This window comes from Seriola lalandi, unplaced genomic scaffold (assembly GCF_002814215.2).
Source record: "Seriola lalandi dorsalis isolate HSWRI2012SDOR001 ecotype SW California unplaced genomic scaffold, Sedor1 jcf7180002054857, whole genome shotgun sequence".
Lineage (NCBI taxonomy): Eukaryota > Metazoa > Chordata > Actinopteri > Carangiformes > Carangidae > Seriola > Seriola lalandi.
Window position 1 is genome coordinate 354,652 of NW_019525410.1, and position 20,822 is coordinate 375,473.

A 20,822-nucleotide genomic window follows, 5' to 3' on the forward strand; every position below is an offset into this window, starting at 1 on the left:
TAGTCGCATGTTTGTTCGGGAGAATATGAGCTGGGGTCCACACTCGTCCTCTTTCCCTGTAAAACCGTGGTACACCTCATTGATAAAGATTTTAAAACAGATGACAGCAGACACAACAGATTAGTGTGGCTGCTCACTAGACATGAAGGGATACTGATGATGCTGTCTTTTATTAGTTGTCATTAACTGCTTATTGCTGTTGAGGCAGTTTCTATTACTGGGGAGCAGAGTGATAGTGTAGCAGAATAAAGACTTCCACCCTTTGAAAAGCAAAACACAAACAGACTGAGCAGTTTGTCCAAATTAATGGTTTTCTCTAATTTTTGCTTGTAACCAAAATATAAACATATAGAAATGTATATGTATTATCATTAAAACAGGCATTATTATATTTAAAAATAACCCTTTTTTTAGTATATGGATAGGACCAATCCCATGGACAAGCACATGGAGGTTATGATCAACCGTTACGGGATGGTGGCGGCACCAGCAGCACCACAGATGTTCGGCAATGCTGGCAGGGAGCACATGGAGAAATATGGTACACACTACATGTGATCTGAAATGTGAAATTTATGCTTTGTATCTTGTATTGTGTTGTACAATTTTACTGTATCCAATATGTGAATGTTAGTGTCAATGTTTTCATCTCTTTAAGGAACGAAACCGGAGCACTTTGCTAAGATTGCCTGGAAAAACCACAAGCATTCAACCAACAACCCGTAAGACGCAGTTTTACAACTTTATAAAAACAATTTACTACTTCTCAAGTTCAAGCTTTTCTTAAGTTTGTGTCTATGTGTGTGTGTGTGTGTTTGTGTTTTGTGTGTGTGTGTGTGTGTGTGGTCATGCAGCTACTCCCAGTTCCAAGAGGAGTACAGTTTGGAGCAGGTGATAAACTCCAGGAAGGTGTTTGACTTCCTTACTCTGCTTCAGTGTTGGTAAGAGCCTCACACATTTGTGCTAAATAACAGAATCTATGAATTGGTCACCAAGTAAATGTATATTAAGATAAAGTGCTGATTCTGATCTAAAAAAGTAATGATAACTGTCTCTATTGTTTCTATCTGCACATCAACCATGATGCCTGGTCTTTGTGCTGCATCTTCCTTCATCAGCCCTACGTCAGATGGTGCTGGAGCAGCGGTTTTAGCCAGCGAGGCCTTCGTCAGGAAACACCACCTGGAGAACCAGGCTGTGGAGATTGTGGCTCAAGAGATGGTGACCGACCTCGCCTCCACGTTTGAAGAAAACAGCTGCATTAAGATGGTAAAAAAAATGTGCAATGTTTTTACCCAGAATTCACAGCTTTTTTTGTAATACTGAAACGGATGGTTTGACAGCCGTGGATCAAGCCTGTATTTATCCTGAAGTTTATTCTTTGCATGATAAAAATCTAATCAGTGAGACTAGTTCCTCCCAGGGGAAGTAAAGCTCTGTACCATATTTAAACCCAAGCTACAACAGATGATGACGTCAGAAAACAGAGAAATTGTTTTTTTCTGTGCAGGTTGGATATGACATGTCTCGGATGGCAGCTAAAAAGTGTTACGAGGCCGCAGGTCTGAAGCCCGGTGACGTTAATGTGGTCGAGCTGCACGACTGCTTCTCAGCCAATGAGCTCATCACATATGAGGCCCTGGGGCTGTGTCCAGAAGGTAAGACTGCAGCTTTTAAAATCCTCCTTTGTCCTCCCAACAGTTAAAGACAAGTCAAAGTTTGGCTGTCGGGAGAATCAGAGCAGGAACGGAAACACTTTTCACCATCCTTCTCTCACCTTAATTTAACTTTACACTTTAGAGAGAAGAAGTAGATGAAAATGGCCCAAGATTGAAGTTATGTCCATGTCCCTATGTCAATATATACTGAGTATATACATGTATGTGTGAGAAGAGAGAGAGAGCGGGCAAGGAGGGGTTTAGCGAACACAGCTGTACAATGAAATAAGGTGTTAGCCATTTGAAATAGACTGTACCAGAGGACGTCAGTACAGTAGGCAGTCCTGCAGTGTGGCCCAGGACACATTTCACACCGATAAAAGAATGTGACCACATGAGGCCCAGACCACATATATAAACAAATGTGTCTTTGCTTGTATCCATGAAGTATATACAGTAGTTAACATCATGTGAGATATTTACCTGCAGCCTTTCTTCAGGTGTTCAACAGGCAAACTGTATTTGCCCTTATCTACTAAAGGGTTGCACTGAGGTCCTGTACCTGATTTGACCTCACTGCAGACTGACCACTGACCACGAACATTTTAATAAAGCAAGTGTAAAATCTGTGGCAACAGTTCACACACAGAAAAAGAGGGCGACTTTAGTCAGGCCGAAAGTGCGTGTGTGAGAGAAACTTGATGTATTAATAGTCCAGAGATTAAAAGAACTAGTGTGATATCTAAACAGCCAATTTAAAACTTACTAAGTAAACCTGTCATGTTTTTAAAATCTGTTTACAGACCAGAGTTTTTACCAGATTTTACCAGAAATCTCCCACGTGATGTTTTATAACTATTTCCATAACTGATATTTCTGTAAAGATGACAACATTAAACTATTTACACTAACAAATACTATACATCCTCATACATAACCTTCCTCTTGCTGAATAAATACTGGTAGTATCAGGTTTTACGTAGTTGCACTTAATCCAGATTAAGTGAAATGCACCTGGGCTCAGTTTTCATCTGTAGTGTTGCAAAACTGCTGATTTTTGTGGTCCTTACAGTAACTTAGTAAATATGTCCCCATGTATGTGTTGATGATGATGTTTGTGACCTTCTTGCGTGCTTCAAATTCCCTCCAGGTAAAGCTGGGGATCTGATTGACAGAGGGGACAACACCTATGGAGGCAAGTTTGTAGTCAACCCCAGTGGTGGTCTCATCTCTAAAGGACATCCTCTGGGCGCCACAGGTACACGGAGCCTCTGACTTTCTGACTCTTAATGAAAACCACTTCTTATATACTGTAAAACAGAGTAGGCACTACATAATCCAGTCTGGTTTAGTGAGAAATCTGACCCGGGTCAAAAAGCACATGAGCACTAAACGGAAAATAGAGAGAATTATATGCTCATATTTATTGTGAGAGGTGCCCTGGTGTATGCAACGATTTCCACAGCGACCACCAGGTGGCATGTGTCTCACAGTGATGGCCACCTGCATTGTAACTGGGTAAAAGTGATCCTAAGCCAGCGTGTGAGAGGGCAGCCGGCTGTGCCTTTGGCAAGTCTCCCCTGTAATCTCTCCACATATTAAAACCATGGAGGGGTGAGACTGAGCAAACAGTGCAGCTGGCTCTTCCAGCCTCTAACAGCAGTGGGTGTCATCTTCCTCTCCTCCGCAGATCCAGCATTTGTCATACACATGCCATTTTTTTCATATCTGTAGTCACAGCTGTTTAGGCTATTGCGCGCACCCCCCCGACCCCCCCGTGACTGATTCCATATGCTCCTTTTTCTTTCATTTCGATACAGATTTATTGTATTTATCATCTTCATAGTGTTAATTTTTCTCTCTCCTCTGCCTCCTTCTTTGCCTTCCTTCCTTCACACCCAACAATCTGAACCATCAATCCCTCTACCTCATTAATTTTGAAGGACATTCCCCATTCGTGTCATCAATAGTCCCTCTGCCTCCTGGGTCACTCTCCCACTGTGCAAGTGCCCCAGTCAGCTAAGCTCTGTCTGATCCACGGTGTTGCTCCCAATCTTGTTGGCAAAGCTCTGACCTCTTCACTCGGTGACACTACGATCAGAGATATTGACCGATAGTTGACTGGCCCGTGCAGGGTCTCCTTCGCAGGTAGTAGGGTGAGCCCCCTCAGGAGGATGTGATTTTTACGTGTTGACATAACCTTGATGTTATGTGAACGCCTGAGGAACCTTGAGGTGTCACCAATGCGCACCTTGACGTCTGTTGTGAATCATCCTTTGTCACCATGAAAGCACTTGTAATCTGCTCTCTTTAGAAGAATTTAATTGAAGCCTGTTAGTGAAAAATGTGTGTCCTTCTGAACCTTTCTTTTCATTGTGTATAAAGTGTATATCTGAGGTGATTTCCAGCGGCTCTTTATTTTTGATAAATTGCGCAGTGTACTCTACAGTAAATTTGTCACTTGCTATTTAAACAAAACTGTTGTAGTCTCACACAAACAAGTCCTCGTGGAGAAGATTAGGAGAGTGTTGCAGAATGTGAAAGACGCACCATGAAGAGGTCTTTACTGTTAAGTCCTTTAGCTGATTGGGATAATGAAGAAATGCAAAAGCTCATTAAGCAGATGGAATGAAATGCTTAGCTTTAATGCTAACACACGATCTGACCCTGGCTAGATTAGGGAATGAGTTGTCAGATTAGGAGTCAACTTGCCGCCTTTCTCAGTCAGGATATTGTGTTTTACGTTTGCAAGCATTTTGAAATTACAGCAACAAAGACGTAACTTTTTTTTTTGTGAAGGCACTTCTAAAGAAAGAAAATGGATTCCTCTCAGAAGTTAAAAGTTAGTTACAAAAGTTCAAAATCCTTTATGATGGTGGCTGCTTAATTAATTATTTATTTTGCAAACTTAATAAGTTTCCCTTATTGTAGTAAAGATCCCTATTTTCTTTGAATTTCATCTTCCTTTCTTCACCTACCTCACTTCCTTTCCTTTCCTTATCACTAATTGGCTCTTGTTTTCTCACCCTCCACCCCTCATTTACCTGATAGAGATAACCTGGGCACTACAAGATTATTTAAGGGCTTCACTCCACTCATTCACTCTTTTTTCACCTTGGGGTGGCGGTTTCTGGTAAGAAGTTTGTTACTCTTAGTTCCTATAATTTATTTGTCAGTCTCAGAGAACCTTCTTCATTCTTATTTCTTCAATTATTATATAATGAGACTGTATTGATTTGTTGTGCCAATTTTGATCTTTATTCATTATTATCCTTTCAGAACCTGTAGCCCATGTGTGTCTTCCTTTTCCATGTTGAAATAATTAACTGAGAAATAAACCTTTTGTTGGATTGGATATATGTTTAATGGCCTTCGTTTATTCATCCTGCGTCCTGACCTGACGCTCATGGTGATAGTAAATCTTTTAGTGTACAACTTTTGACTCTATCCCACAGTTACACCGGCCGCCCAGCCCAGACCAAACAGCAGACAGACAAAGTTAGCCTCCAGTGTAGTGGAGCAAAGTGGAGCAGTCAGCAGAGAAAAAGACAGATAGTTCCTCCAGAAGTTATTTGAAACACACCTCCACACTAATAGTTTCTTGCGCATCCAGCAGATGCAGAGCAACAATAGGCTCTGCATCTGCTGGATGTGCAATAAACTATGTGCTGACAGGTTCACCAGATCACAACTTAAAAAGAGATAAAATGTTAATGCAGTGTTTCCAGCATGTTACTGCAGCAGCAGCAGCAAAAAAAAAAAACAAGGAAAAAAGGAAAAAAAAAGTAGAGCCCAATAATAACAGCCACTTTCTTATGCTTGAGTGATTATAGTTTGTGTGATGATGATGCATTTACAGCTTCGTCAGTGTTAAATTATATAGCCCAGCCCCCCCCAAATGACTCACCCTCACCCTCGGCCTCTGTGCGTCTCTCCCTCAGGTCTGGCCCAGTGTGCAGAGCTGTGCTGGCAGCTCCGAGGGCAGGCGGGCAGGAGGCAGGTCCCGGGGGCAAAAGTGGCCTTGCAACACAACATTGGCTTAGGGGGAGCTGTGGTCGTTGCTCTCTACAGGATGGGATTTCCACAGGAGGCCAGGTGAGCAGGAAGTTAGAAACAGTTTATTAGTTCAGTTAGATACTCTATGTAACTACTGTATGTATGTGTTATATTTTTGAAGAAGATGCAGTTTACTGTTTTATCCTCTGTTCCTTTTCTGCAACAAAACATCTAGACTGAAATACTTAAGAGCCTCAAATGTAAATGAATCATGATGAGGTTAAGTCTTTTTTCCACATAGCGTGAACCTTGTGTCTGGTTTTTCCCACAGGTCCCACGTAGCTGCAGTTCTCACCAGCTCAGGCAGCGGCCTGGAGGGGTTTAAAGCTTATCCTGTCTTCAAAGAGATGGAAAAACAATTAAAGGAGGTAAAACGGCACGCTGTCACTAACAGACATCTCCCTAACACTTCAGCCTTGCTATTCTGTGCTTGATCCTATGGAATCAGTATGTTTGCATCTAATTGAAAGCCTGCATATCTTAGATTTACTTTGTTCCCTTTTCTTCCTTTCAGTTTAATGTTCTATATTAGGCAAACGTAGCCACATGTTTCCATAACTACTTCACAAATGGGTCCATTAAAGAAAAGTAAAGGTGGTTACAAATTAGAAACAAACCACTGAGTCCATCTTCTTTTCTTTTAAAGGCAGTGGGCAATTTATGGTCTTTAGTTGCTTTTATCCACTGAGACGTACAGTACTGTACCAACTAAACTACATGAGTTGGACCATAAAAGCAGACAGTCCAAGCACTGCAGTGTCATGGCTGTGAGTCTTATTTAATCTTCCTATTTTAAAAAGGCATCATACGCACAGATACCATAAAACAAAAAGCACAATACAAAATACCAAACAAAACAAATATCCCACACCAAATATATAATGCATTGGAGGTGCAAAGATGAAATGACAGCTCTAAATCTGAAACTTAAAACAAACACGTGAGCTTTATCTAAATGGATGTTGAACATTTTGTACTGTAGCGTCAGCAGAAACGACTGAAGAGAAGTGACGTCTGTCGTAATGTTACGAGAAAACACTGGTTGTGTTCAAGGTTAATAAATGTGCTTTGAGAATATCACAGGGAGCAGTCATTTATGTGCATTAGTGCGGCTGTTTCCTGAGACCAGACTATATATGTGACCTTCATATATGTACGAAACACTTTTTGAAAGGCAGGTACACTGTCTTAAAGAACACACAGCGACCCCCCCCCCCCCCCCCCCCGAGTGTGATTGACGGTTCCAAGCTTTGCTCATGTTTCTGGAGCGCAGACGTGACTGTGTGCCTCTCCTCCCCCAGCGGGTCACCAGAACGACTCGAGTTGTTTGGAGATGTTTCCTTTCAGACATTTATCGCTGAAATGAGCTTAAATGTTGGTGGTTCTGCAGAAGTTGGTGAAGTGGTGTGTGGTTTCTGTGGTCGGGTGAGGACAATGGTCAGGTATTATCTGACCTGAACACCCGCTGTACAAGAATACTAAAATAATATAGAGAGCTCAGATGCATCAGGTCAGCACGGTCGAGGCTAAATTAACTTGCACACTGTTGTGAAAAAACCATGAACAGGGTTGTAACTATAAGCTGCACGGCTGGACACTCCACGTGTTATAATGAAGGATACACAGTGAATAATCAGTATTTCTCTGAATGAGAAGTCAGTCCCACTCCTTCTGTCAAACTAGCTGAACAATGGAGAGACTCAAAGTTCATTAAGGTTGAACTTGGCTTCTGACTAATTGTGAGCGGCATAAAAGCTTAATGATGGTGAAGCGAGGTCACACTTGGCTTCTTGTCTGTTAACTCCTCCACAGTTTCAGCCGGATTAGCTCTTGTATGTTACTCTAGTTTACACTGTATTGCAGCGTTGTACATTTTCGCTGAGGTGATTATTTTCTGAGACTAAACCATGTACTTTGTATTTAAATTACTCAAGAATACTCTTCACATAACAATGGATGTCTGGTATTAAATGTGAAGTATGTAGGGGGAATTACTGGCTGTATGCTGCAATTATATCATGAGGATTATATTGCGGAGCTCAAAAGCCTTCTCCGCTCTCTGCAGGAAGGAGAGCGGCTCGTCAAGAAGATTGGTGGAGTCTTTTCATTTAAAGTGAAGGATGGACCAGGTGGGAAGGAGGCGACTTGGGTTGTGGATGTGAAAAGTGGCAAAGGCTCTGTCACCAATGATCCAGGTAGGTGTGACTCTGCTGTCAAGGCCAAATAATATAGTTGGTTAAAAGCTGTTAAAATATAATTTTCACACAGTAAGACCTGTCCCTCTTCTCTCATACACCTATTGTACCTCTCAGCAGCAGTGTGTAGTATTTTAGGTCCAGATGTTATAAGTTGAAGCTGCAGTTCTAGTAAAGATATAAGACTCAGTGTGAAATGATCCTTTTGAAATCACAATAACTATTAAATGGCCTCTGTGATGCTGTTGCTACACACCAAAACATGAAACTTGCACTAAACTCTAAATTGGGAGAAAAGAGCAACACACTCAAACACACAGTTTTTAAAAGGACAGTCTATTCTATTTATTTAATGCCTTAAAGTCCCCCTCTAGTGGGGAAGGTTTCTCTGTGCTCACCTTAAATGTGAGTTTATATATATTTGTATCAAGATAACAAGAGGAAAAGATCTGAGGGACTTTGAAGAGGATTTGTTGTTGGGGCACAGATTGCAGGAGCTTCAGTCACAAAGATGCTCAACTGGTGTGTTGTTGTTTCAGTAAAACTGGCAACTGACATCTGCATTTAGATCTGTGGGAAACACGTCAGTAAGAAGGGTTGGAAATTGTGGTTGACAGCATGTTGGTGTGATATGTAATGCAAAAGAGAAGAAATCTTCCTTAGGTGAGAAGGTCAACACAGGACGTGGTCAGACGGTGTCAGTGAGAGAAGTCTGTTGACATTTGAATAAGAGAGGAATATTATAGCAGGGATGCAGTGCGCGAACCAAGGTTATAATAGTTTGGGATTTTTCATTAGTTTTTTTTTGTGTTTCTATTTTCAATTTTAGTTTAATTTTAATTAGTTTTCAAAACAGGTTTGCTAGTTCATTTTTTTTTTTTTTTTTTTAAACTTAGTTCTAATTTAGTTTTTATTAGTTTCAGTGTTATAGTTTTTTTTTTGTAAAGTGGGGTATTTGTCAGGCTCGAGATTCAGAAAGGTCAGAAAAGTATTGTGTAACTAGTGCCACGGGGGCTGCTGCCGGGAAAGGGTCAGGGTCAGGGTAAAAAATCTTCTCTGTGTCACTGTAGCGATGACATCACGCAGCCCATGGCTGTCAGAGGTCAGGTCAGGAGCTGCTGTTGCCATGGCAATGTGAAAATCTGCCCAGAATTTGGCTTCTACATGGCTTCAAACAATTGCAAATTATGAGAAAACCGTTACTTCTTTTCAAAAACCGAAAACACCGTGCCAGACACTGAAGCCAGAGGTTTCTACAGTCTCTATTTTATTCAGATATTCCTTAAAATGAGTGAGTAAGCTCAGTGCGAAGACAGAGTGAGATTCTTTTGAAAAAAAAAGACGATTACATTAGGTGTCAATGAGAGTGAGACAGGTATTGCTGCCGGACTCGGCACCATCGTTTAAATTTTGTGCAGACCCTGCCTGTCAAAGTTACATTTTATGAATCCCAACACCTATGTCTACATTTTGAGAAAGAATTATTTGTCTCCTTTTTACGGTTTGGCTGTGAGCTCGAGTTAAAAATAAAAATAAAGGTTATTTTTTACTGCTTCACGCACTCTAGCCAACTGACGCTGTCACTCTAACTTTGAAGAAAAAGTGATTTGCCCTCCTCCTTTGAGTGCACATAGTTTGAAAAGCTTACATGTTATGTAAGAACAGTTTGGTGTTTTGGAGAGAGCAGAAGTTTTCTTCCGTTTTATAATTTGAATCACATTTCTACGTGCAGGTATGAGAGAGCTGGGTGACTCAGAAAAAAGGTGAAATTTTGTGGGTTTTTTAAAAAATTCCAATGCATTCCTAATGCATTATTTATTCCCAGTATTTTGGGAATAACTTTGGGAAAATTGGAATTTTAACACCAAAAGTCATGTCACGTGTGTTAGTTACTGTGTTTGTGTCATTAACCAGAAAAAAAATCAACTGCACACAACAGAACATAAAGTTTAGATATGGGCACAAACACATAAACAGTCGACACAAAATGCAGCCTTAATTGCAAATGTGTGTAATTCTGCTTGTTGAGGTGAGACACAGGTAAAGTTAATATAAGAAAAAAAAAACAGACATGCTGCAGCTCTATGGCACATCACTAAAGTTGATTAACAAAAACATACTTTCATACATCTTCATACATCCTTAATACAGTGAATGTTTTGGACATTTAATGTGCGGATGTAGTTGAAGACTGAGAGCCAATCAGCTGGTTAGCTGTTGCTCCACGGGGCAGAGCTAAAAAATTGGAAGATAGATTTTATATTTACCCAAAATACTATGAGTTTATATATGACAAAGATGAAAACTAAAGAGATTTTGGGTAATTTTAGTTAGTTTTGTAAAAGCACAGCACATTTTCGGTTTATCGTTTGTTCATAAAGCACATCTCTCAGTTCAGTGGTGGAACAACCAGAGGCACTGGTCATATTTTGGAAAACAGTGATGGTCAGATCAGTCATACTTCACTTTATTCTCAGTACGTGGGCGAGAGCATTTTACAATAATCACAATATCAAAATTACTCTATTTCAAAAATGCAATAAAACTATTCACCAGATATTTACAATGTTAATTCTATATTATATATTACTATTTACAAATAAAAACTTTCCTATATAAACAATTATTTTATTCCCCTTTTATATATTAAATCACAAAACAATCATATTTACAATGTATCTATAAGAAAATCTCCCTCTTCCAATTTCTGCAGCACCGCAGCCTGTGCGCTTTCTGGTTGCCTAGCAACGGTAAACTGCGCTGTGCTGTTAATCAGCTGCGGCTCGCGCTGTAGCTGTTATTTATCGTTATTAACTGCCCAGTTAAAACATAACAAATTAACAAAACTATTGTGACCTAATGACAAAATATACAAAATTATAAACCACAAAACACTGTAACATTAACTTTCTCACACACACATCCACCAGCGGAGGAGGGCGAACTTCACCTCTCACTCGCTCTCGTTAGAAACACTAAGCTAACACTGACAGTTACACATTTAACATATAAGCGAAATTATCGACAGCACATAACAGTGCACAAAACAGAAAGCACACAACATTTACAACATGTACAACCCTTTTCCACCTAATTTATCCACCTTTGAGGACAAACAACAGAGGCACTGTGGGTCAGCTGGTCTTCAGTTGCTTTAATTAATAAAACGTTAACTGCCAACTGAAGAGCGCAGCTCGCCCACAGCTTATATAGCCTCACAGGTGGTCAAAAAAAACATCAAACATACAGTATATACATATAAAACAACACACATTAATGAGTAGGCAATTAAATAAATAGATAAATAATATTAAATAAATATCCTATGTGCCACACATACACCAAGAGAACGGTACGGGGCTGAATGTTCGACCCGTACGCACTTCTCCTGTTGGGGTCATCTTGTTGCCACGGTTTGGCTCTACTTGTCCGCTTAGAGGGAGGGGTCACTGTTAATCAATACAAAGTTGTTCTGTGTGATCACCTTCATCCTATGATCTAACGTTTCTATCCGGGGGGGGGGGTCTCTTCCCCCACGCAGAGGGCATGAGGGGGTGACTCATGTTAGACGGCGCCCTCCACCACTATCAAAACAGAAATCGAATCAATGCTAAGGAGCGTTGAATCTGTTCTGGTGGCATGTGGTGACCTAAGACACTGTCGGTTTTTCCTTCACTTTGTCACCATCTGTATTTTACGTGACGTTATGACTCTTCTCTACTTGTGGTGATGTTACATGTGATTTTAGTTTGCCACAGCGTAAACATTGTCGTAGTTTTATCACAAGAATAAAACAAGAAGTTAAACACATTACACCTCACCCAGACACGTCTGTTATTTCCTGTTTGTTGGCTTATCCAACTCGCGCTGTCGGGTCAGATGATCACGTCTTTAAAGCGACTGACTCTTGGAAAATGAAGGGAAATGTGACATTAACCTGCGGTTGCCACTTGACACCTCAGTGGGCGAGGCGTAGTCTCACTTCAAAGATACAGACATTTATTTAAGGTTCCATTGCATCATTATCGTTGGGATAAATGACTGTATTTCATTATTTTTATTTCTTCTAGTTTTATTTTCATTTCTTTTGGAACTGTTGCTCACTCACAGCTTATGTGCAGCTCTTTTCTCCTCTGCTCGGTCTGTTTTTGCTGAAGCAGCTTCCTTTTACATGTGAATGTATTTAAATCCTCATATTAATTAACAGTTTACGTAAAATGATATTTTGTGATGCGTTTCATGTGTGTTGTTGTCGTAAGACGTATACAGCTGTTTTTCTTTGAGACAAGAAGGAATAGAGAGGTGGCTGCTGTTATACACAATTTACAGGTACATGACATAAAAAGATCAATATGTACACAGTTCATGTATCGTATACAAGAAAAATACAGTGCTGACTTTTAAAGCTTTTAATGTTCAGTTTTTGTTGCAATTGTCGACGAGGCGTCGATTTAACAAATTTATTTAGGACTCTGAGGATTGCGGTTCCCTATAAGCAATTCACAAACCTAATTTCTGCAGATAAAAAACATATTTTCATCTGATGTTTCATGCCTCAAGCATATTGATACATTTCATCATGCCTGAGGCTCCAGCTTTTCATGATGGAAAAAGATTTAACAGGCTGATGGCGGCGTTCAGGCATTTTACTGAAACACAGCAGGGCTGGTTTTTAGTCAGACTATAGAAATTATTAGTCATAAAGCTTTTTAAATAGTTGTGTCAGTGAATTGTGCAGTGTGTGCGTGCGTGCGTGCGTGTGCGTGTGTGTGCGTGTGCATGTGCTGCATACAATATGTTTTTATACCACAGGAAACGTTCATCAAAATGCCAGATGTACTCCAGAGTGCTTTCTGTTGGTGCATTGTAATCATGGTGACTGACTTTTGCTCGTCATTTTCCCTGTATATTTGTGTGTCTGGAACATCATAGATGTAACTTTATATTTTTAACTTGTGTGTGTACAACAGTCGGTAAATATGAAGTTTTTTTGTTCATGGGTTTGTTTTTTTTTTGTTTTTTTTTAATCCATTCTGTGGTAGTTACCCATAATGAAGTTCTTGCTCCATTTGTTTTCCTCGTAGATAAAAAGGCAGACTGCACTTTGTCCATGAGCGACGAGGATCTTCTGGATTTGATGACAGGAAAGTTGAACCCACAAACGGTGCGTGTAATTATGTATTGACCTGACCTTTGTCACAAAACATTACAGTTAAATGTAAAAAAGTTATTTTTTTAATTAACTGCAAAATATAATAAGAACCATTATATCTTTGTTTCTAGGACATTAGGGCAAATTTATTTCTTCCTAAATACCACCAGGATTGCTTTCACCCCTGTAGTTTGGTTCATTTCATCGGGATCATGGGGAAAAAAACTATTGCTGCCTTTTGCTTCTGGTTCAGTTTGTGTTTAAATTGACTTTTTACAAACAAGCCATGAGCTGTAAACATGACGTCATATAGACTGACAGTTTCTGTGACCGTCATCGTGCCTCATCAACGCTGCCTGGACCCACATGGTGAAATCAAATTCTGATAACAGACTTCAGGTCATGGCGAACTTTACTGCACCTTATGGTGCCATTTATCTGCTCTGGTGTGCTGAAATACACGGAGTAGGACACCTGTACAACACACAGCTGATTTAACTCCTTTTCACTTTGTGTTAACTCCCTGAATCACATACGTGTTGCCATGGTTACAGTTCTTTCTGTGAATTCTCAGTCCCCATACATAAGTGTTGATTGCGCTGGCTTCACTGTAAGCTCTGAGGAATAATTTTTAATGCCTGACATTGACGTGCTGTGAATATAAGTTTGAAAAAAGCTGTTGAGGGCAGCCATTTCCAATAATCTGCCTTTTATGTGTCGGAGCTTCTGCATACAGCACACAGACTAAGGTGCAATAAAATAGAAGAAACTCCTGCAGACTAAACGGTGCTCTCACCAAGATTATACTGATTCTGAATGAGAAAATACCAATAGTTCACTTTGACACTTTGGCTTACAACAGAAAGTTTCTTTGGGCATAAGTGAACGAACAAATGATAAAGATTTAAGAAAATGGCTTGGATAAGGTCATGAATTGTTCAGTGTCCACTTTAAATTAGAAGAACTGGGAAACTGCAGGTTTTTTAAATGTTACAATAATTACAAAATAATGTATTCTGCCATATTAGAGCACGATGTGTTTTCCTGTCAAATTCAGTGTCAGTGTATCAGCGATGCATCTTTCAGTAACTAAAGTATTAAAAATGCAATTTGAGGGAGTTAAAAGCTTCTTTCTCCTCTCTCCTCTGTCTCCTCAGGCGTTCTTCAAAGGGAAGCTGAAGATCACTGGAAACATGGGTATGGCTATGAAGCTGCAGAACCTCCAGGTTGCACCAGGCAAGGCCAAGCTGTGAGACCTGGAGTTAGTCTTTTTGTCCTTTGAGCAACAGTTCAAAGGCAAAGCAAAACCTGATTTGTCCTCTTGAAACTTTTAATTTTTGCTAATCAACAAACTCACTTCATAATGTGTTTGATTTTGAGAGACAGTCCTTAAAGTTTCAGTTTCGGCTGCTGCTTTGATATCATTGTGCATACAGAATGGCTACTATACACATCGTTGGGTCTAGACCAATCAGGCTTTGAATTATGAAGCATCCAGTGAGTCTACAGGAGCTGCGTGTGAGAGGCTTCACAGTTTGTCAGAACGTGCCTCTGACCTCTGACCTCTGTCTATAACATTAACTAAAGCCATTTTTGGCCTCAACCATTTTGATAGATCATTTTGTATAGAATATATAATGTAAATGAATGAAATTATCTTTTTTTTTTTTTTTAAATAAATCCTTCACTTACAATACAAATGACAATCTTCTGAAGTGTTTTTCCTTTAAAGTAGACCGGGTCAGTAATATAAATAAAGATATTATCAACATATTGCAGTTCACACTTATGTCCAGATGAGTCAAGACATTTACCTTTAAAGTCTGTTATAGCATGAGATCTTAAATACATTTTTAAAACAGTATTTTCTTTTAGTAAAATATTGAGAAAATGTTTTTCACATTTTTATAGATATCATGATAAATCGATAGAGTGGAAGCAGCCTTATAAAAATAAGAACTTGTACGTGTATTTATTTATTTTACGTTAGTTCTTCAGTTCAGGCACAAATAAATTCACTTGTATTGACCTGATTTAGCTCCGTGATGTAACAATGCATCACGAAAAGATTACAGCTAATTGTATGAGTTGCCCAGCACAGTTAACGCTGTCAGTACAAGACTGTGCTTGGTGCAAAACAAAACTTACACAATGGGTAAGTTATTATCACTCCACACTCCCTGCTGTGCCGCGCTTATAGGAGTGACGAGGTCAGAGCCAATTTCAATGCTGCAAATGTATTAAAAAGGAAAAGCTGAAATATCACATTGACATAAGTATTCAGAAACTTTGCTATGACACTTGAAATTCAGTTCAGACACACACTTGTCTATATGGTCTGACAGCTGACGATGCATGTCGGAGCAGAAACTAAGCTGTCAGCTCAAAGGAACTGACTGTAGAGCTCAGACAGGATTGTGTTATGGCTTTGTCATCACCGGGTATTGATGAAGGAAAAAATCTAAACATTTAACCCTAATTAGCACGAGGCCTCAACATAATAAAATGTGAAAAAAAAGAGAAGGAGCCTGAATACTTTCTGAATGCACTGTATTTCCGATTTGATCCTGACATCTCCCTGTTGGCCGTTCACCGCTGTGCACCTTCCGCCACATCCAGCCTGTGCTCCTAATTGCTCCTATCAGGCCGCCTCGGCTCCCTTTAGCCCATCCCCCATCCTGTCCCTCTGCCAGGTGGCCAGCTGGCCAAATGGCAGTACGGAGTGGCTGCACAGGCTACATGGCTGCCTGCCTGTCTCACTGACCATTAGCAGTGGGCTAATGGGTCTTTAGGAGATGTGGGGGGGTGTTAGCTGAGGATTTTCAGGCTTGGTTCGCCTCAAGTCAACTTTAGAAGCTCAGCCTGCATGAGTAACCTCGGCTCAAAGTTTTCCTAAAAAGTAAAATAAAAGTAATTATTAACTACTTAATTATTAACACGCTCTATTGAAAGAGACACATCATATCTGCAGAGGCCTGGTCTTTGACATTTGTTCAGCGGCTCAGATGTCTGCACATAAGCGATCATCAAAGTTCACCACCTGCCTATACCGCTGAGAAAATATACCCAGCATGTGTAAATATGACATTTGGAAGTGTCTGACCCTCTGGCGTGGAGTGGGCTCATGTACAGCCAGTATAAGAGCTGGACTTTTCTTTTAACAGCATGCTGAACAGAATGAGTGTGTTTGGTCAGTGGGTCGGCAATTGCGCCCAATTCCTGTTATTTGTTCTTCAAGGTTGCCGTGGTGATGCTGTTTCTCTGACATTTGTAACCCAGTCTTGTTCAAAGGCTGTGCCTTTTGTTGCTGGTTGTTTTTAAATCAGCAGAGGGACCAATGAAATGATATCTTATAGCACACTGAGCCTGGACTGTAGACCTGTGACCTTCATATGTACAGTGTGTATGCTGCTGCAGTGCTGTGGGTATTGGTGTGTAGGCTGTGCAGAGTAGATTTCTGGTTTAGGTTTTTCCCATATTGAATGTTTTTATTACACGTTTTAAGACGACTAAGCATTTAATAAAACCTAATGCAAGGTATAAAATAACCGCAAAACAACTATACCTAAAAGTATCTTCAATATGCTGGATAGCAATACATTAAGTTTTCTGATCAGCTGTGACATAAAGACTTTTAATTCTCCTCATTAAAACACCTTCACAAATGAGGAAAATGGTGCAACATGAAGCCAAACTGTCATAAATATACTGTAGTTTTTGTGTGGTTTTTCCTTGAAGTCATTAACTGACAACCATCTTTAGAGTGGACGTAAGCGCCACAGGGAAGATCAATATGGAAATTTTACCTGAGCCAATTTTGAATCATCCCTCCATGCTGCTCCCAAGTGCATTTCACCAGTAACCAGCCCGCAGCGGTAATCTTGTAAATCTCCTCTCTTTACACATTTGATACTTCAGTCGACTTTAGTTCACATTGGGATTTATTTATGTTTGAAAAGGAGCTTTATTCAGGTGAATAAGTAAACGGCTTCCTTTTCTTAATGCTTTTAAGAGAGAACATGCAGCTCGTCAGGTTTCTAATTGAAGCATTGAATACTCGCGCTTCTGCAGTTTTCAGTCCTTTTAAATATCATGTACTTTTATTACATCTGCAGTTCTTCCTAACCGTATACAAAAAATAACTCGGTGTGCTGTTTGTATATTTTTGATATATTTTTCATTTCTCAGTGTTTTCTTTTTTTACAGAGTTGGTACATTTTTATAAATTTTAGACTACAGTGAAACGTTTCTTTTTACAAATACAGAATGGCAGCTTTTGACATGGTAATGAAATCTAAATTATTATTTTTTTTTAAGTTTTGAAATACATGTCAAGCATAATATCACATACATTTGGACAGAGTTCAGTGCGTGACGTGTTATTGTCGTCTTGTATTGTTTTTTGTCTCGTGTTTCAGCGGTCAGCAGTAACGTTCTGGTCCCGTGTGCTTCTCCTTTGGTCGTTTAAGGCAAAGAGGGAATACGATGGGTGCAAAGACGACTTGACATGACTTCAACACAAGGGCAAACACTCGTCTTCATTTTTCATTGTGATCTTCCGTCTTCATTTTTGCCTTGATTCTGGCAATGACTTATACAGTACTGCAGGTATGAGGCAGAGTACCCACTTACACTCAGGACAACAAGGCAGTGAAGACAAGTGTAAGGAAAGGTGTTGCTGAGAAAATGTAAAGAATTCCTTTTTGTTTTCCCCTAAAAAAATCGTTTGTTTCTTTGATGTGAACCAAACTGTTGCATATGTGTGTTCAACTAAAGGTTTCTGGTTATAGTTCAATTATCTTGTTTTGTCTCCTTGTTGTGCGCTTTATTGAGTCTATTGGAAAAATACTCCCAACAGGCAACATCTTGCCTAAGATTGATTATAGAGTACACAATGACAAAAAAAAAAAAAAGAAATATACAAAAAAGCCCAAACAATAAAATTCTATAAACATAACAAACCAGATTGTAGTGAATAAAAAGAGATATGTGTGAATGTTTTTGTTTTTTTTTCTTTTCTTTTCTTCGCAGTCCACAGAGGGATAGGGTCCTTTAATTACATCTGATATTAGCTATTGTATTCTCCGTTTCGGCTCCTTTGAGACGGGCTGACTCACAGATGTGGGAGGATGTTAGTGAAACCTTGAACAGGATCAGTTCTCTGGTTTGAAATGTTCATCAGCCAGAGCCGCACGCCGTCACTGCCGATACCAAATAATACATCTGATAAATATGTACACTCACAAACATACACAATCAATTGTGGGTCATCATTTAGGTTATGTAGCAAAAAAAACCAACTGTCTTTTGTTTCCCTGTATTCATCCACTCTCGGCCACTTTCCTTCTCGGAGGAGAAAAGCATTTGACCATAGTCACCTCAGCTCTTTAATCTGTCTTCCTCTCCTGCTGGCCCTGAAGCTGTGGATGTGCCATTAGCTGCTAAGACGGCAGCTACTTTTATACATTAGTCTCCAGCCCGTTCATATCAATGGAACAGTGGTCCTTGTCCCTGTGCTCTCTCTTGTGATGAGAGGAGTGTGCGTGCTTCTTCTTCTCTATCGGCCGAACCCCCTCCTCCAGCTGGATCAGGCGAGCCACGTCCGGGGAGAGGTGGTCCTGTTTGCTGCCCGGGGGAGGCGGCTGGTAGCAGCCGTTCTTCTGGTTCTGGTAGTTTATCATCTGCTGGATGCTTATCATGGGTTTAGTCTCGCAGATCAGAGGCACCTGGTGGATGCAAACGAAGAAGAAGACGGGGAGGAGAGAAAGTCAATTAGTGTCTTTATTACGAAGGTATTGCTCATAAGTGCCACGAAACTAGAGATGTATGAATTCTGAATATGTGTTGTACACAGAAAGCTATTATCCAAGGTTGGATAATGGCTTCTCTGGCTCCACCCAAAGTTCATATATAATAATGGCAAGAAAGTAAATCAAGCCATTTTCCAATTCATTTAAAACAGTTGTACAGCCACTGAAATGACCTTCTTCATATTATATAAAGGAAGACTTTATTATAAACTTGTAATCTTCATCCACATACCACTTCTCTCTCTGCTTTTTCATGTAAAGACAAATATTGATAATCAATAAATTAATGATCTGCAGCCTCAGAATCCATTGATCTGGCCTTGGATGCTCTCACCTGCTCCCCCTCTTTGACAAAATCTTTCCTGCAGATATGAGCCATGATGCCTGTGGCCAGGGCGTCACCCATCACATTCACCATGGTCCTGAATCGATCCCTAAATGATAAAACCAAAGGTCATTCACAGTGTTAGTGAAGCCGTCATTCGGGTGTAATATTTCAAATATATAAAGTATGGTGTCAGGCGCCGTTTCCGTATATTTTGCTGATTGCATCTATTTATAAATTCCTGGAAAGAAGCTATTGATTCAACTTCACTGGAAAACAGGGAAATGTCATAAACATTTCCTGAGTTGGAAGCTATGATTGTGTTCAAGCTTCTCACTGTGGAAAGATTAACCCCTTACTTACAGAGCCCAATCAACAGCAATGATGAGAGTGATGTCATCGGTGGGCAGACCCACTGAGGTCAGCACGATCACCATGGTTACGAGTCCGGCCTGCGGGATTCCTGCTGCACCGATACTGGCTGCAGTGGCAGTGATGCTGGGGGGGGAGACAGACAGAGGAGCAGAGTGTGATTATTTTATAACATACAGGAACAAGTCCTCATCAAAGGTGTATGTGATCTGACTGAAGTGAGGGAAAACACAGATTTGTCTGTGACGGGTAGAAAATAAAAGGATATAGTGAATGTAAGGAAACTGGTAGAAAGTCATTATTACAGTAATCAAATACAATTGTTGAGGTACTTTACTTGAGTACTTTCATTTTTTTGCTACTTCATGCCTCACAATATTTATGGTTTTTACTCGTTTTGTGACTGATCTTCTACAATGCTGAGACCTTGTGATGCTCAGGCAGCGTCCGCATACAGATTTGCTGGAAGGTGGTGATGACGAACTGGTAACCTTCATACTGGTGACCTACTTTAGTCCAAAATCAATAGGCTATATTTTTGTTGAGGGGTGTTTCGCTAGTATCGCTCCACTTAATAACTGCCAGCCTGTCGACCTTTCTAGAGCTGTAGCAGTTTACACTGAAAACTGGCACTTTGTGATTTCTCACAGAAACAATGGCAGGCTCCTCATTTCCAGCCAGTGACTGTGAATTTTTTTTCTGCTGACATAAAAAACTGTTGCAGATTTTGTCAGCTGTAGTTAGCATAAGCAAGCTGTCTGACAACTCTCTCTCTCCAGCTGACGTTGTTGTGTTTCCAGTTGACTCACTTTAACATTAGAACCATGAAAAGGAGGTATTTTTCGATTGTAACCTGTTGCCCCACAAATTAATGGCGTTAACAACACACCCCTTGCTTGGCAACGCTCAGTGAAGGAAGCTAGTTAGCCTTTTCCAGTTTATATTAAAACGGATAAAAACAGTGTTCAATTAATTGCTAACTCCTTTCTTCTTGTATTTATGGTTTTGACAATATCTTCTATTATATTTAGATACTGAAAATCATTCGTCCTACAGCTCCATAGACACTGTTTCAGTGTGCGGCATACTTCTACTTTTTTTTTTTTTTTACTTCAAATACATGATACCTCTGCACTTTTACTTAAGTAAAATTTTCATTGCATTTAATTTTCACATTGTATTACGGCTTTTAATTAAGCGAAGAGTCGTAATACTTATTTCTGTGCTGGACATGTTCTCGGTGGCGGGGTGGGC

The 20,822-nt window shown here is 40.0% G+C and overlaps 2 protein-coding genes across 2 annotated transcripts in view; one reads left to right on the top strand and one right to left on the bottom strand.

Moving 5' to 3' along the window:
• Positions 1–14,761, top strand: part of scp2a (sterol carrier protein 2a) — a 17,251-nt gene extending 2,490 nt beyond the window's left edge. The window contains exons 6-16 of the mRNA XM_023427310.2: positions 415–541; positions 659–722; positions 855–941; positions 1,119–1,269; positions 1,511–1,658; positions 2,809–2,916; positions 5,600–5,753; positions 5,986–6,082; positions 7,780–7,909; positions 12,994–13,073; positions 14,219–14,761. Of these exons, the coding sequence (XP_023283078.1) occupies positions 415–541; positions 659–722; positions 855–941; positions 1,119–1,269; positions 1,511–1,658; positions 2,809–2,916; positions 5,600–5,753; positions 5,986–6,082; positions 7,780–7,909; positions 12,994–13,073; positions 14,219–14,314 (1,242 nt within the window). The 3' untranslated portion in view covers positions 14,315–14,761. The remainder of the gene's footprint in view (positions 1–414; positions 542–658; positions 723–854; positions 942–1,118; positions 1,270–1,510; positions 1,659–2,808; positions 2,917–5,599; positions 5,754–5,985; positions 6,083–7,779; positions 7,910–12,993; positions 13,074–14,218) is intronic.
• Positions 14,762–18,059: 3,298 nt separating this feature from the next.
• The window catches only part of slc1a7a (solute carrier family 1 member 7a), a 32,132-nt gene continuing 29,369 nt past the window's right edge, over positions 18,060–20,822 (bottom strand). The window contains exons 9-11 of the mRNA XM_023427259.2: positions 19,560–19,694; positions 19,206–19,305; positions 18,060–18,787 (exon numbers count right to left, since the gene is read on the bottom strand). Of these exons, the coding sequence (XP_023283027.1) occupies positions 18,521–18,787; positions 19,206–19,305; positions 19,560–19,694 (502 nt within the window). The 3' untranslated portion in view covers positions 18,060–18,520. The remainder of the gene's footprint in view (positions 18,788–19,205; positions 19,306–19,559; positions 19,695–20,822) is intronic.